Source organism: Nycticebus coucang, chromosome 7, assembly GCF_027406575.1.
Source record: "Nycticebus coucang isolate mNycCou1 chromosome 7, mNycCou1.pri, whole genome shotgun sequence".
Classification (NCBI taxonomy): Eukaryota; Metazoa; Chordata; class Mammalia; order Primates; family Lorisidae; genus Nycticebus; species Nycticebus coucang.
Genome location: NC_069786.1, coordinates 70207442 through 70224306, shown reverse-complemented (window position 1 = coordinate 70224306; position 16865 = coordinate 70207442). Strand labels below are relative to the sequence as shown.

The window sequence follows — 16865 nt, the reverse complement described above, 5'->3', positions numbered from 1 at the left end:
TTTACTATGTTAAACTATTTTATTTTTTATTTATTTATTTTTTTGAGACAGAGCCTCAAGCTGTTGCCCTGGGTAGAGTGCTGTGGCATCACAGCTCACAGTAAGCTCCAACTCCTGGGCTCAAGCGATTCTCTTGCCTCCGCCTCCCAAGTAGCTGGGACTACAGGTGCCCGCCACAAGGCCTGGCTATTTTTTTGGTTGCAGCCGTCATTGTTGTTTGGTGGGCCCCGGCTGGATTCGAACCCGCCAGCTCAGGTACATGTGGCTGGCACCTTAGCTGCTTGAGCCACAGGCGCTGAGCCTGTTAAACTATTTTAGATTGCACCCGAACTTTGTGTCCACCCTGTATTTTGATCATGTGGCTAGTATATGCTGCTTTTCACATTGTATTAGCATGTATGTATATGTTTGCTTGGATAGATTGTGAACCATTTGAAGATAGGAATTATATATAGCTCATGGGCTTACTCACATATGCTTACTTTATCTTGCCAGGCATGTTCTCAATGTTTGAATGAGTCATTAAACTATGACTCAAACTATGGTTTATCCATTGAAATACTGTATACAGTTAAACTATGGTTTATTCTTTGAAATATTGTATATAGTTCTCAGCTATATGTGTACATGAAAATTAGTGAGTTTCTTTAAGAAACTTAAAGATGTTTTGGTTCTGTAATATTTGCATTAAATTTTATGGTATGGTTTATGTTGGGAGAAGTGTGTTTATCTTAATCTTATTTTATGGTCACAGATTTCCATTGAGATTATGATGATATTGTGAAACCCCAGATTACCCTTCCCTCCCCGATGGCACTTTCTTTTTTTTTTTTTTTTTTTTATTGTTGGGGATTCATTGAGGGTACAATAAGCCAGGTTACACTGATTGCAATTGTTAGGTAAAGACCCTCTTGCAATCATGTCTTGCCCCCATAAAGTGTGACACACACCAAGGCCCCACCCCCTTCCCAGATGGCACTTTCTTAAACAGCTGGTATGCTGTTTTAGAGGATTCAAAGATTCCTTGAAGCCCCATCATGGATCCTGGGTTGACAGGACTGGGCCAGATATGCTTATATTCTCATTGTCTAGTCATATCTAGAGTTACATAGAAAATCAGAGAGAGATCTAGAAGTAAATAAATTAGGGATGGCTTTATTTTGATGGTGAACAGATCGTATAAGGTCTGTTGTCTGTCTTTACCCGCCTGGTCTTAGGAACAAATACTGTTTAAGGGCCTGGGTCTTAAAACTGGCTTAGCCTAGTTTTAAATCCTGTCTTGGCTAATTGATAGCTATGTGATCTTGTCCCTCAATTTTTTCATCTGTGAAAATAGGGATAATATTAACATCTATCTCATAGGATTCTTTTAAGGAGTGAATGACATAATCTTATAAACCCTTCTCATAATACTTGTCATGTAAAAGAAAAACTTGTTAGACATAAATGTTATTCCTTTAGAAAAGAATTTACCCTTGGACACTGACATGTAAAAGACTGTTGCTTTCTGCTTTTCCAGTCTTGCTTATTGGAATGATCCCTGAGATTTTGGTAGGTCACAGAATGCAAAATGTGTATGCTTGGCATTCTATTGCAGAATCACAGTAGAATAGTAGGTAAAGCCACAGTTTATATCTTCTAGCTTTTAGATTCTTGAAAAACCTTTTAGATGGGGCTACTTTACCATGTGGTCACAGAGCAATAACCTTTTTTCATTAAGTTTTCTTTTTTTTTAGAGACAGAGTCTCAGTTTATCGCCCTCGGTAGAGTGCCGTGGCGTCACACAGCTCACAGCAACCTCCAACTCCTGGGCTTAGGCGATTCTCTTGCCTCAGCTTCCCGAGTAGCTGGGACTACAGGTGCCCGCCACAACGCCCGGCTATTTTTTTGTTACAATTTGGCCAGGGCTGGGTTTGAACCCACTACCCTTGGTATATGGGGCCAGTACCCTACCCAATGAGCCATAGGTGCTGCCCTTCATTAAGTTTTTCAAAGGTCTCATATTTTCTTTCTTTCTTTTTTTTTTTTTTCAGTGATGATAAATGTATTTCATTATTTATTTAGATGTTTAAGCTCTTGCACTAAGTTTTTATAAGCTGGTGAACACTGACAAATTATTTCTCCCACAGAACTATAACCACATACTCCCAGACAGTATAAATAGATGGTTGAACTAGCATTAATACACATCACCATTTTAGCAATTACATAATAAAACAAATTACCAAGTATCCAAATACTAAGTTACACAGCTCAAAAGGCATATATAAAATATTTACTCGATGTCTGCTCAATTCATTAGCAGAAACCCACTTTTTTTTTTTTTTTGCAAGAGGTTGGGAAGAAAAGGAAAAAAAAATCACACTTTAAACAAAAATAAGTTGGTAAACAACTTCTGATAAAAGGTCTCATATTTTCTGGTAGTTCATAGGAAAAGTAGAGTTTGATAGTTTACTAATGGAATAGCCCTAGCCCTGAGTTTACTCTAGAGTGCATTAATACCTGCCATAAAATAGTAGTTTTAATTGTTTGATTTCAGGTTTATAGCAATACTATACAAATCTTTTCTAACTTCGTAGATGACTTAATACACTACATTAATGCTTTTAATATACAGATATAATGTACCTGATATAGTTATATATTTTTAGTGGGTTGTATACTTTTGAACTTGCCAGCAGTTGAGGTATGTTTGGTTTGAACTATTCATGACCTTTTGTAGCCACCTCTACCTTTCTTTGTCTTTAACTGTGTAGCATTAGAGATCATAGATGTAGGGTCAAATGATCAGTTTGTGATTATAAAGTGAAGAACATTCCGATTGAGGTTTTCTCCCCCTGCTCAAATAGGATGAGCTATTATTGCAATAACTGATAAAACTGGAAATCGATATATATTGTCATTCATATAGTAATGCTTCTGTTTTTAAACTCCATTGTGTTACTAAAATAACATGCATCTTTAGGGAGTAGGATTTATACCAATTTTTAGTTTTTTTTTTTTTTTTTGAGGGTTGCTTTAAAATACCACAAATATATCACAACATTTTTGTTTTCTTCAGACAGGTGATTTGGCTTCTGCACAGTTAGGAGGAGCACCAAACCGATGGGAGGTTTTGTCAGCCACACCTACAACTATAAAAGATGAAGCTGGTAATCTAGTACAGATTCCAAGTTCTGCTACTTCAAGTGGGCAGTATGTTCTTCCCCTTCAGAATTTGCAAAATCAACAAATATTTTCAGTTGCACCAGGATCAGATTCTTCAAATGGTACAGTGTCCAATGTTCAATATCAAGTAATACCACAGATTCAGTCAACAGATGGTCAGCAGGTTCAGATTGGTTTCACAGGCTCTTCAGATAATGGGGGTATAAATCAAGAAAACAGTCAAATTCAGATCATTCCTGGCTCTAATCAAACCTTACTTGCTTCTGGAACACCTCCTGCTAATATCCAGAATCTTATACCACCGACTGGTCAAGTCCAGGTTCAGGGAGTTGCAATTGGTGGCTCATCTTTTCCTGGCCAAACCCAAGTAGTTGCTAATGTGCCTCTTGGTCTGCCAGGAAATATTACCTTTGTACCAATCAATAGTGTCGATCTAGATTCTTTGGGACTCTCGGGCAGTTCTCAGACAATGACTGCAGGCATTAATGCCGATGGACATTTGATAAACACAGGACAAGCTATGGATAGTTCAGACAATTCAGAAAGGACTGGTGAGCGGGTTTCTCCTGATATTAATGAAACTAATACTGATACAGATTTATTTGTGCCAACATCCTCTTCATCACAGTTGCCTGTTACGATAGATAGTACAGGTATATTACAACAAAATACAAATAGCTTGACTACGTCTAGTGGGCAAGTTCATTCTTCAGATCTTCAGGGAAATTATATCCAATCGCCTGTTTCTGAAGAGACACAGGCTCAGAATATTCAGGTTTCTACAGCACAGCCTGTTGTACAACATCTACAACTTCAAGAGTCTCAGCAGCCAACCAGTCAAGCCCAAATTGTGCAAGGTATTACACCACAGACAATCCATGGTGTACAAGCCAGTGGTCAGAATATATCACAACAGGCTTTGCAAAATCTTCAGTTGCAGCTGAATCCTGGAACCTTTTTAATTCAGGCACAGACAGTGACCCCTTCTGGACAAATAACTTGGCAAACATTTCAAGTGCAAGGGGTCCAGAACTTGCAGAATTTGCAAATACAGAATACTGCTGCCCAACAAATAACTTTGACGCCTGTTCAGACACTCACACTTGGTCAGATTGCAGCAGGTGGAGCCTTGACTTCAACGCCAGTTAGTCTAAGCACTGGTCACTTGCCAAATCTACAGACAGTTACAGTAAACTCTATAGATTCTACTGGTATTCAGCTACATCCAGGAGAGAATGCTGACAGTCCTGCAGGTGAGTCTTAAGCTTAAGTTCAGTAATAATACATAGAGAAATTTTTTTGTTTTAGGTGTTTATAGGCATCTAGCTCTTGTTAAAGGTGATGATCCATTTCCTATATTTTCTATGAAAGTAGACATAAAAATATCTTGCAAATTGTTTTTTAAAGTTTGTAGTTTTTGATGTTAAGGATTTATTTTTCTACTATACCAATTACATTTGTAGGTTTTCTTTAACTATTTTGTATTTGTCTTGATATCTGATAGGTGGTATTGTCTTGATACCTGATAGGTGGTATTGTTAAGCATATAAAAGTATTTCACAGGTAGGGTGTCTTGGTTGGCCTTGGTGTAATGTGAATTAAACATTTTTTTACATTATACTTGGTTAGGGAATGAGGTTGGCATAGTGAAAACATGGTAGTGAGAGCAAAACTGCTTATGCTGCCTGAGCCATTAGCTAAGGTGTGATTTGGGTGAAGTAATTTTTCTTTTATAAACTCAGTTTCCTCATTGTGTAAAGTGGAGATGTTAAAACTAGGTGGCTATAACTAGGGCACCTTCCTGACCTAAACTTATTTGTGATTATGGACACTGAACTGTGCTAGATATAGTTACTAAGAGTATGGGTAGAAATTTCAGAAGTTACTCTTTGAATATTATACAAAAATTAAATAATAAAGTTGAAAAGGAGATAGTATTATTGTTACCCTATTAATGTTATTGTCTACATAACGTTTTATGAATGTTTAGTTGTACACTAAATCCTGAACTTCATTACTTTAATTCTTCTACTTTGTATTTGGGTTTCTGTGGAGATGGTACTGTTACAGCCTTTCATTGGGTCAGTGATTGCAAACTCTTAAGGTGGGGTACTCAAATTGAACTTACTGGAATACCCCCATCATTCATTCAGTGTCTCACTTTGTTGCTTCTAGTAGAGTGCCTTGGCGTCATCGCTCACAGCAACCTCAGACTCCTAGGCTCAAGTGATTCTCTTGCCTCAGCCTCTTGAGTAGCCTGGGACTACAGGTGCCCACCACAGCACCTGGCTATTTTTAGAGATGGGGGTCTTGCTTTTTCCCAGGCTGATCTGAATTCCTGAGCTCACCCTATCCGCCTGCCTGGGTCTCCCAGAGTGCTGGGATAACAGGCGTGAGCCACTGCGTTACTTAAAGTCCCCATTATTGCTTAAAGATGACCTTTTTTTTTCTGAGAAATTTGTAATATATACTTTAAAAATTGGAACTGTCTTGGAGCCTCAGATTTGTATTTGGAAATGCTTTAATTGCATTAGAATCTTCTGATGCTGTGGTTTAGAACCGTAGTTCTTTTTTTTTTTTTTTTTTTTTTGTAGAGACAGAGTCTCACTGTACTGCCCTCGGGTAGAGTGCCGTGGCGTCACAGGGCTCACAGCAACCTCTAACTCTTGGGCTTACGTGATTCTCTTGCCTCAGCCTCCCGAGCAGCTGGGACTACAGGCACCCGCCACAAGGCCCGGCTATTTTTCTGTTGCAGTTTGGCCGGGGCTGGGTTTGAACCCGCCACCCTCGGCATATGGGCCGGCGCCTTACTCACTGAGCCACAGGTGCCGCCCAGAACAGTAGTTCTTAAAGTGTGCTTTGTGGACCCCTAGGGAACGCCGAGACCCTTTTAGAAATTCTTCATGTCAAACTACTTTTCATAATGATACTAAGAAGTTATTTACCTTTTTCTTTGTATTGATACTTTAACTGATGGTGGGTAAAACTGCTTGTATGTCAGCCCCAATCAAGGCAGTAGCATCGGACTGTTAGTAGTTGCTGTATTCTTCCTGACCATGGACTTGAAGCTAAAGAAAATTCCAGTTTCACTCAAGAATGACCTTGATAAACCAGTAAAAATTGTTAATTTTTACTAAATCTGGGCTGTTGAGTGCTTCCTATCTTCTAAAAAAAATAGTACATTTATCGGGGCGGCACCCATAGGTCAGTGAGTACACATACACCCAGGCTGATGGGTTCGAATCTGGCCAAGGCCAGCTAAAACAATGACAACTGAAACAAAAAATAACCGGGCATTGTGGCGGGCGCCTGTAATCCCAGCTACTTTGGGAGGCTGAGACGGGAATCGCTTGAGCCCAAGAGTTTGAGGTTGCTTGCTGTGAGCTGTGACGGCACTCTACTGAGGGCAACATAGTGAGACTCTGTCTCAAAAAAAAAAAAATAGCTTTATTGGGATCTAATTCACATATTAAACAATTCACTCTTTTCAGTGGATTTTAATATAGTCATAGACTTCCAACAGCCATCTTCACTAATTTTAGAACATTTTGAACACCCCCCAAAAGAGACTATATCCATTAGCAGTCACTCCTCATTTGCTCGCACTCCTCAGCCCCAGGTTACTACTATTCTACCCTCCTTCTCCCTTGGATTTGTGTATTATTTTGTATCAGTGTAATTATACATGGCCTTTGGCATCTGGCTCCTTTAATTTAGCATGATGTTTTTAAGGTTCATCTGTGTTTTAAGATATAGTGGTACTCCATTCCTTTTTAGGGCTAAACAGATTTTATTTATCTGTTGATGGACGTTTGGGTTGTTTTTACTTTTTTTGGCTTATTATGAATAATGCTATGAACATTTGTGTAAGTAGTTTTTTGTTTGGACATGTTTTCTTTTGAATGAATTACTTGGTTTTATGGTAACTCTTGTGTTGAACTTCTTGAGGAATCGACAGTTTTCTAAAAGACTATACCATTTTACATTCTCACCAGCAATATATTGAAGATTCTAATTTTGCTGTAGCCCCAACATTTGTTTTTATTTATTTATTTATTTTTTTTTTTTGGGGAGACAGAGTCTAAGCAATGCAGTTTATGAATTTAAGTTGAACTAGATTGTGTTTTCATGAAACTTCCTTTACTTGAAAGAATGACCAACAAAATATGGTTTTTGAGATTAATACATTTAAGTGAAAAATACTTTCTCAAAAAAATGAAGTGAGCATGCCACTTAAAGGAAAAAGCCCTGCTACCAGTAATGAAGTTTGAGCTTTCCAGTGAAAATTAGATTTTGGAAAACTTAAAGTCTACTCCCATTAACTTGATAGCTTTTTTTTTCTTAAATTTATTTTCACTTTTTAACTTTGACTTGCTGTTCTATGAAGCTTCTTAATATTTATATTTTTCTGTTGAGATAAATAGGATATTTTGGCTACTATAATGACATATGCCAACACTTGGAAAATATGGTAGCTCAGCGAACCAATAGTTTTCAGTTGATGAACTCATTATGCAACAAAATCATTCATGGGTAAAAGATCCATTCAAAGTCCATGATAGGCCAGTAACAGAATAGGAAATATACTGATGTTTCAGATTCCATATTCATACTGACCTTTAAGAAATTGCCACTTGTCAATTTTGGTATAGTAGTAAAGTAGAATACCCAAAGTTGACTGAAAGGCTATTAAATTATTCCTCTCTTTAGCTGTTTAGATATTCTTCATAGGCTTCAGGCCAAACCAGGTAGTGCAAGAGATTGAATACCAAAGCTTATTTGAGATTCTAAATGTCTTTTAACCTAGATATTACAGAGATTTGCAAAAATGCAAAACATGGTTTCTCTTCTCATTACCCTTTTTTTTGTTTTGGAAATTTTTTTTTTTTAAGATTTTTCACTGTCACCTTCAGTAGAAGGCTGTGGCATCATAGCTCACAGCAACCTCAAACTCTTGGGCTCTAGCGATTCTCTTGCCTCACTCAGCCTTCCAAGTAGCTGGGACTGCAGGCACCTGCCACAATGCCTGGCCATTTTTAGAGACAAGGTTTCGCTCTGGCTCAGGTTGGTCTTGAACCTGTGAGCTCAGGCAATCCACCTGCCTGGGCCTCCCTGCGCCCAGCCTGGAAAATAGTTTTTTTAATAACATATTAATTTATGTTAACATGCAATAGATTTTTTAAAATGAATTTAAAAATTTCAAATTTCTGTTGATATAACTATATCTTTTAGCTTTTAATACATAAATATTGAGAGATATACATGTATATCTTCCATGAGCAAAAGATTTTTTGTGGACCTTAGTAATATTTAAGAGTTTAAAAAGAATTCTGAGCCTGGGCGTGGTGGCTTATACCTGTTATCCTAGTACTATGGGAGGCTAAGGTGGGCAGATCTTTTAAACTCAGGAGTTCAATCAAGACCAGCCTGAGGGCGGTGCTTATGGCTCAAAGGGGTAGGGTGCCATCCCCATATGCTGGAGGTGGCATGTTCAAACCCAGCCCTGGCCAAAAAAAAAAAAAACCCAGCCTGAGTGAGAGCGAGACCCTGTCTCCACTAAAAATAAAAAAATTAGCCAGGCATCCCAGCCAGAGCCACTGGCCTAGTCCCAACTAGGTGCCCAACTACTTGTGACGCTGAGGCAGGAGAATTGCTTGGGGATGCTGTGAGCTAGGGTGATGCCCTGCAACTCAACATGGGGCAACAAGAGTGAGACTCTGTCTCAAAAAAAAAAAAAAAAAAAGAAACAAAAACCCAACAAAACAAAAACGGAGTTCTGAGGACAAAAAGTTTGAGAACTACCAGTAAGGTGACTGATTTTTGAAGATATAGTAGGTAGTATGTTTCTGTCCCTCCCCTTCCTCCCTCTGTCTATGAGACGAAAGTCTCACTCTGTCTCTTGGGGTGGAGTGCTATCACATCATGTCATAGCTAACATCATGACATAACTCCAGTAAACTGAAACTCTTGGGCTCAGGTGATCCTTCTGCCTTAGCCTCTGGAGTAGCTGAGACTTGCACGTGAGTGCCACCATGCCTGCCTAATTTTCCTGTTTTTATTAGAGATGGAGTCTTATCTTGACTCCTGAGATCAAGTAATCCACCTACCTTAGCTCCCTAGAATGCTAAAATTACAGGCATGATGCACTGGGCTTGGCCTCAGCAGATTGTTTTTGCAAACCAGTTTTTAACATTTTATGCAAAGCCTAATGTTACAACATTCTGTACATGTTAGAGACAGCATCTCTAGAATATTTGTGATTTTTGTGGATTTACGTTGGTCATGAAACTAGGTTGGTATAAAACACCAGATGCTTCTTCAGTAAAGTAATTTATTTTTAAATGTTACCCAATAGAAACATTTATGAATAAATATGAATTTTTAAAGTGATAATATAGTTTATTGGGTGGTGGCCAGGAAGAGTAAAATAAAAGTATTATAGAAGACCATAAAATTTGAATTTTAACCCACTTTTAAAGGAATGGGAAAAGATTTGAGAAAGTAGAAATTAAAGCAAATAAGACTAAAAGTGCTAGATGGTACATAGCATATTTAGTAACAAAAATTAGAAAATTTTTACTTTGGAGTATTAGGAAAACTTTTGGTGCACTTTTTCATGGGCAAGTGAATTTCTATATACTGTGCAAAAAGGGAGAAAAATTATTTCATTTTTTTCTCAACAGAAAATAAGAATAAATTTTTTTTTGTGTGGGGTGAGACAGAGTCTCTATCTTTTGCCCTGGCTGGAGTGCTGTGCTGTCAACCTAGGTCACAGTAACTTCAAACTCCTGGGCCCAGGTGATCCCTCCATTCACCCCCCCCCTCCCTTTCCCCCCATAGCTGGGACTACAGGCCCTAGCCATAAAGCTAGGCTAATTTTTCTGTTTTTAATAGAGACAGGGTCTCGCTTTTGCTCAGTCTGGTCTCTGCCTCCTGATCTCAAGGGGTTCCCCTCCTCCCCAGAGTGGTAAGATTTGTCCACTGCACCCAATCTGGACAAAAAACTTTTTATTAGGTGTATTGGGTTGGTGGAAAAGTGACTTGGGGCTTTGGACCATGAATTTTAATTTTAAATAATTATAATGAGGCTCAGATATATCTTTATTAACAAAGTAGGAACCATTACAATCAGCACATTCCCTGTGTGTAAAAATCCATGCTTTGGGATTCATTGAACTCTTAGAAGCATTTTTTTGCATCCTGCTGGTTATGGAAACATTTTCCCTCCAAAAAGTTGTGGGGATTCTTGAAGAGGTGGTAGTCGGTTGGCAAAAGGTCAGGTGAATTTGGTAGATGAGGCAAAAAACAAAAAAGCTTTTGTAGCCCCCAATTCATTCAAGTTTTCAAGTGTTGTGAAGAATTGGGCCCTTTCTATTGACCAGTGCCAGCTACAGGTGGTGTAGTTATCAGTGCATCTCATGGGTTTGCTGAGCATTAATTATTCTTGGATGTAACAGTTTTGCTGGTATTCAGAAAGCTGTAGTGGACCACCCAACAGTGACTGTAGCCTTTTTTTTGGTGCAAGTTTGGCTTTGGGAAGTGCTTTGGAAGTTCCCCTTGGTCCAGCCACTGAGCTGGTTATTGGTGGTTGTCATGTGAAGTCTACTTTTCGTTGCACATGACAATCTGATCAAGAAGTGGTTTGTTGTGTGTAGGGTATGAGATGTGGCACTTGAAAACAGTTGCTCTGATTTTCAGTCAATTCATGAGGTATCTTCTTACTGAGCTTTTCCACCTTTTCAATTTGCTTCAAATGCCAGATGACTGTATAATGGTTGGCATTGAGTTCTTTGGCAACTGTTTAGTTGTCAGAGGATCAGCTTCAGTGATGGCTCTTAGTCGGCTGTTGTCAACTTCTGATGGCCAGCCACAAAGCTCCTTATCTTCAAGGCTGTTTCTTGTCTCCTTTGCAAACTTTTTGAACCACCACTGCACTATACATTTGTTAGTGGTTCTTGGGCCAAATGCTTCATTGGTGTTGGTAGTTGTCTCTGCTGCTTTATATAACCCATTTTGAATTTGAATAAGAAAATTGCTCAGATTTGCTTTTTGTCCAACATTATTTCCATAGTCCAAAATAAATATAAAATAAACAGTAAATTAGTCATTAGCAAAAAAAATAAGGTGAGAAATGTGCATTAAAATGATGTACAGTGTAACTACATTTATTTAACAATGTATTTCACTATCAAATGGCAATTTCAGCAATGCAAAAACTGCAATTACTTTTGCACCAAACTGTTAGTATGCCCAGATGAAAATGATTAAAACTTTGACATCCTTCCTTGGTTTGCATTTTTGTTTTTGTTAAGTATGAAATTAATGTAATAATTTTCCAAAATAAAAGAGAAGGTACTTTTTTTTTTCTTTTTAAACCAGGGCTCACCCTAAACAAAAATGACTTCTACTCTAGCTGTTTTTTTGGGGGTGGAGGCGGTGTTGAGGATCCTGCTCTGTTGCCCTGGCTAGCCCGCATTGGCAGGTGGTATCATCTTAACTCAATGCGACCTCAGACTTGAGCAATCCTCTTGCTTCACCCTCCCCAGTAGCTGAGACTATAGGTGTGCCCCACCACAACCACCCAGTTATTTCTTTCTTTTCTTTTCTTTTCTTTTCTTTTCTTTTTTTTCTTTCTTTTCTTTCTTTTCTCTTTCTCAGTGTGGGGGATGATGGAGGGGAATCTTAGTCTTGACCTCAAGTGATCCTTCTGCTTCAACTTCCCAGAGTGCTGGGATTATAGGCATAAACAATTGCATTTGGCCTTACTCCATCCTTTTCAAACCAGTAAATCTGACTCTGGGCCCCTTTTCCTGTGGAGTGCTTTTTTTACACCTTATCCTTTAGGAGCTAAACTTCTATCTTCCTTGTATTATAGAGCCCATTAGGCCCCAACCTGCAACCCCACTCACCCTTATATTTCTATTTATTTCTGGCCCACTGAAAAATGCATGCTGCTTTAGAGAATGTCTTTTATTTTTACTGTGCTATTGTTGGTGTGTATTTGAAAATGGATGGGAGCAAGCAAAGTATGCCTTTATGTGTCTTTCCAGCATATTTTATAGCCAAAAAATTTTCTCTAAATGTAAGCCAAGATTTATTCAATCTTCCAAATTTTAGTCCTCTACTAGAGTTTGTTTTATCCAAATACAGTTTTATCCTTTAAGACTGGGCATGTTTAAAATGTGGTAAGATGGGGCGGCGCCTGTGGCTCAGTCGGTAGGGCGCTGGCCCCATATACCGAGGGTGGCGGGTTCAAACCCGGCCCCGGCCAAACTGCAACCAAAAAATAGCCGGGCGTTGTGGCGGGCGCCTGTAGTCCCAGCTGCTCGGGAGGCTGAGGCAAGAGAATCGCTTAAGCCCAGGAGTTGGTGGTTGCTGTGAGCTGTGTGAGGCCATGGCACTCTACAGAGGGCCATAAAGTGAGACTCTGTCTCTACAAAAACAAAACAAAAAAAAAAAGTGGTAAGATGTTTGAAGTAGGAACAAGAGTTTCTAGAAGTCATAACTATTTATTTTGAGACAGGATCTTGCTATGCTGTATTTCTTTTTTCTTTTCTTTTTTTGAGACGGAGTGTCACTATATTGTCCTAGGTAGAGTGCTGTGATGTCACAGCTCACAGCAATCTCAAACTCTGGGCTTAAGCGATTCTCTTGCCTCAGCCTCCCAAGTAGCTGGAACTACAGGTGCCCACCACAATGCCCAGCTACTTTCTTTGTTGTAGTTGTCGTTGTTTGGCAGGCCCGGGCTGGGTTCAAACCCACCAGCTCTGGTGTATAAGGCTGGCATCCTAGCTGCTGAGCTATAGGAGCTGAGCTAGTATTTCTTTTTTATTAGCAGAAAAAATAGAAGTGCTACAAAAAGTTGGATTTTTTTTTTTCTTTTTACTCTATTTACTGATGGATAAAAGGTAGAGATCTCTTGTGGGTTCCTCCTGTGTCAGGTACTGTTATGGTATCTTTAGATATATTATCTCATATAATTTTGTCTGATATTAATCTTATTATTCTGACAATTGGCTAGGAAACAAAATGGCCTGAGGCTTTACAACTAAGCTTTGTTCTTTGCACTGTATTTTGCAGTGTATAATGAACACTTTCTTGCCCAAATTTTTGAGGGAAAAATAAGGATGCACATTATACACGGATAGTATGGCCTGGGAGCTGATGGGTCTCTTGGGCATTTGCTACTCTTTGATTTGACCTGCTGGGCCCTCAGGGTTTCCAGCTGGGAAGAGCCAGGATCTGGTGGGAGGGGCCTCCCCTATGCACAACAATCAGGGGAGGGAGCAGTGTTGGGTCTGGTGAGGTGGGTCACAGCTGTGCAGGACAAGGGCTGAGGCCTGGTCACATAGAGGGAACTTGTGTAGGCCCCAAGGACCCACCTGACTGCGCCCAGGCGGAGAGGCTTCAGAAGTTCCTGCCCTACAGCCACTCAGGTGGCCATCTCCGTGGCTCCTGACGTGGCTAGGAGGGAAGGGTTCTTGGAGAGAGAGGTAAGAGGCAGCCTACACTTGAGGGATGGCTACAGAACGGTAGTGCAGTCTGCATGTTTACCAGGGGAGTGGTAGCTCTCAGAGTCGGCCACTTTTCTTTTAAGATTTCTTTTCCTTTCTTGGGTAAAGATACTAGCCTTCTCCAGTGAAGTTTTTTTGTTTTAATGGTATGTATAGGAAATGTCATTCTAAACGTTTTTATTGGTGGTTCTAACAAGGTAAAAGATAAATCTCTATTGTTTTTTACCTAAGGGATCATATGTCAGAATTGGCTGATTACAAAACTATACCTCAGATAGTACTAAACCCCTGTGTATACACTGTTTTTCCTATACAGGAGTGGGTGGGTAGCATATATAGTGTGGGTGTGCTGGACAAAGGGATGATTCATGTTCTAGGCAGGATTGAGTGAGATGGCATGAGATTCCATCATACCAAGAATGGTGAGCAACTTAAAACTTATGAATTGTTTATTTCTGGAATTTTTTTATTTAATATTTTTGGGCGTTAGTTTAACTGTAGATCACTGAAACCACCATGGAAAGCAAAACCTTAGATAAGAAGGGACTTAAAACTTACGAATTGTTTATTTCTGGAATTTTTTTATTTAATATTTTTGGGCGTTAGTTTAACTGTAGATCACTGAAACCACCATGGAAAGCAAAACCTTAGATAAGAAGGGGCTGCTAGACTTGATAAGTATTTACGTCAGGAATTATATCCTGTTTGATTATTAGTGTAGATAAAAGCACCCCCCCACCCCCCCCAAGGGGAGCTCAGAGGTAGATTCACCACTTAAAACCAAGGGGATGGAGTGAGGCTTCTTTTTGTTAAAGTGGGGAAAATGTTGCTTTTTATTGTCCCAGAGTATGGCTTAAATGAGATTTACGGAGATTAGAAGAGAATACAGTAGAAAAGGAGGATATCAGAACAGTCTTGTGACAAGTGTCTGAACCATTCATCAGTTATTTCAGTGTTTGGATTTCTGGTAGTATCATTACTGCTAAATGTAAGATAAGAGTTCTGGGATTTGCAAAAATGCTAGATACAGAATTATAACACAGAGAAAGAGAAGAGCCTGAAAACCTACATTCCAAAATGCACAAAGGCAAAAATCTCTGAAAGACAGCTAGAAGATGAATTTATGTCAGATTAAAGAAAGCTAAACCAGCTGGGCTCAGTGGCTCATGCCTGTAATCTTAGCACTCTGGAAGGCTGAGGTGGGTGGATGGCTTCAGCTCACACAAGTTTGAGACCAGCCTAGCAAAAGTGAGACTCTTATCTCTACTAAAAGTAGAAAAACTGAGGCAAGAGGATCTCTTGAGCCCAAGAATTAAGAGTTTACTGTGAGCTATCACGCCACAGCACTCTACCCAGGGTGACAGTTTGAAACTCTGTCTCAAAACAAAACAAAATAAAAATTAAAAAAAAAAGAAAGCTAAAACAATGTGTTAAAATCAATATAATTGTCAGATAAAATAAGTGATAGCTTCTGTAGGTAAGTGAAACAAAAAAAAATGAAAAAGTTAAATCAAGGAAGTGAGAGACATATTGATTCTAAGACACATTTCTGAAACGTGTATCTTTAGGGTACATCTTTCAATCCAAGGCATGTCAATACTTAATTGGGAATGCCCTCCCTTCCCTCCCCTCCCTCCCCTCCCTCCCCTCCCTCCTCTTACTCCTCTTCCTTCCTTCCTTCCTTCCTTTCTCCCTCCCTCCCTCCCTCCCTCCCTCTCTTTCTCTCTTTCTTCTTTTTTTTACTAATAATAATGTGTCTTAGAGGAAATGTAATTGGGGGGGATATGGGGAGGAAATCCAGGACAATCTCTGGAATTGATTTACGAAAATAATGGGCAACTAGTAGTTGTACTGAGAAATTTACTTAGAATATTGCACAGAGATGATGTGTAGTTAAGAGACATGGAATAATATATAGATTGACAGCCACCAGCATGGGAATTTTAGGAAAAGAACAGAGTGAATGGCAAGGGAACCAATATTTGATGAGATGATGCCTGATAATTTTCTTGTGTTGAAGAAATACAGTATAGGTCAAAATTTTACTATTTTGGTAAGTAAAAATAAGTCCATCTGACACATAAACTAAAATGGCAGAGACATTGCAGAGATGTTAAATTAACATCTTAGATGTTAATAGAAAGAAAAGATAAATCAATAACAAATAAATGACAGAGCTACAACTTTTCAGCCACACAGATGTCAGAAGATTGTGGAGTAACGTCTTCAGAGTGCTGAGAAAAAATAACCAGCAGCCCAGAATTCTATACGCAATTAAACCACTAAAGAGTTAGGGGCCAGGTGCAGCGGCTATCGCCTGTATTCCTAGCACTCTGGGAAGTGGAGGCTGGAAGATCCCTTGAGGTAAGGAGTTTGAGACTAGCCTGAGCAAGACTGAGATCTCATCTCTATTAAAAATAGAAAAAGTTAGCCAAGTGTCAGTGGTGAATGCCTGTAGTCCCAGCTACTCGGAGCCTGATGCAGCAGGATCATCTGATCCCAATACCGATAGTTTGAGGTCTACTCAAACTACTAAATAAATGCACTACTGCATTTATCCAAGACAGTCTCCAGACCAGGCACGGTGGCTCACATCTGTAAGCCTAGCACCCTGGCAGGCAGGTGTGGGTGGATTGCTTGAGCTTAGGAGTTTAAGACCAGTCTGAGCAAGAGGGAGGCTCCATCTCTTCCTAAACAGAGGAAAACTAGATGGGCATGGTGGAGCATGCTTGTAGTCCCAGCTGTTTGGGAGACTGAGGCAAGAGGATTGCTTAAGCCCAAGAGTTTGAGGTTGCTGTGAGCGAAGATGCCACAACAGTCTACACAGGGTGGCAGAGACTCTTTGTCTCCAAAAAAAGGAGTTTTGTAAAGGCATATGAAATGTCATTACTTACAAAGACTCATACTGGACTAACTATACTGAGGAATGAAGTAGAAAAGAATGGATCCTGGGGAAATGAGGAAATAGTGCATTCATAGAAATGGATAAAAAATTGATAACTAGACACTAGAGTACAGGTAAGTAAGAAAAAGATATAGAAAATTTCAAAAATAACATAAAAGCGGAATGGGTAACTACCCGCCTCATAGTTTTAGCAGTTACCAATATCCTGCTATTCTTGCTTTCTCTATTCCAACCACTGGGGTTATTTTAAAGCACATCCCAGACATTGTATACTGTTA

The 16865-nt window shown here is 39.3% G+C and overlaps 1 protein-coding gene across 3 annotated transcripts in view; it reads left to right on the top strand.

Annotated features, from left to right (window-relative positions):
* SP3 (Sp3 transcription factor) overlaps nt 1–16865 on the top strand; it is a 76599-nt gene that overhangs the window by 9375 nt on the left and 50359 nt on the right. For all 3 annotated transcript variants that reach the window (XM_053597185.1, XM_053597184.1, XM_053597186.1), the window contains one exon: nt 3062–4421. In XM_053597185.1, the coding sequence (XP_053453160.1) occupies nt 3062–4421 (1360 nt within the window). The remainder of the gene's footprint in view (nt 1–3061; nt 4422–16865) is intronic.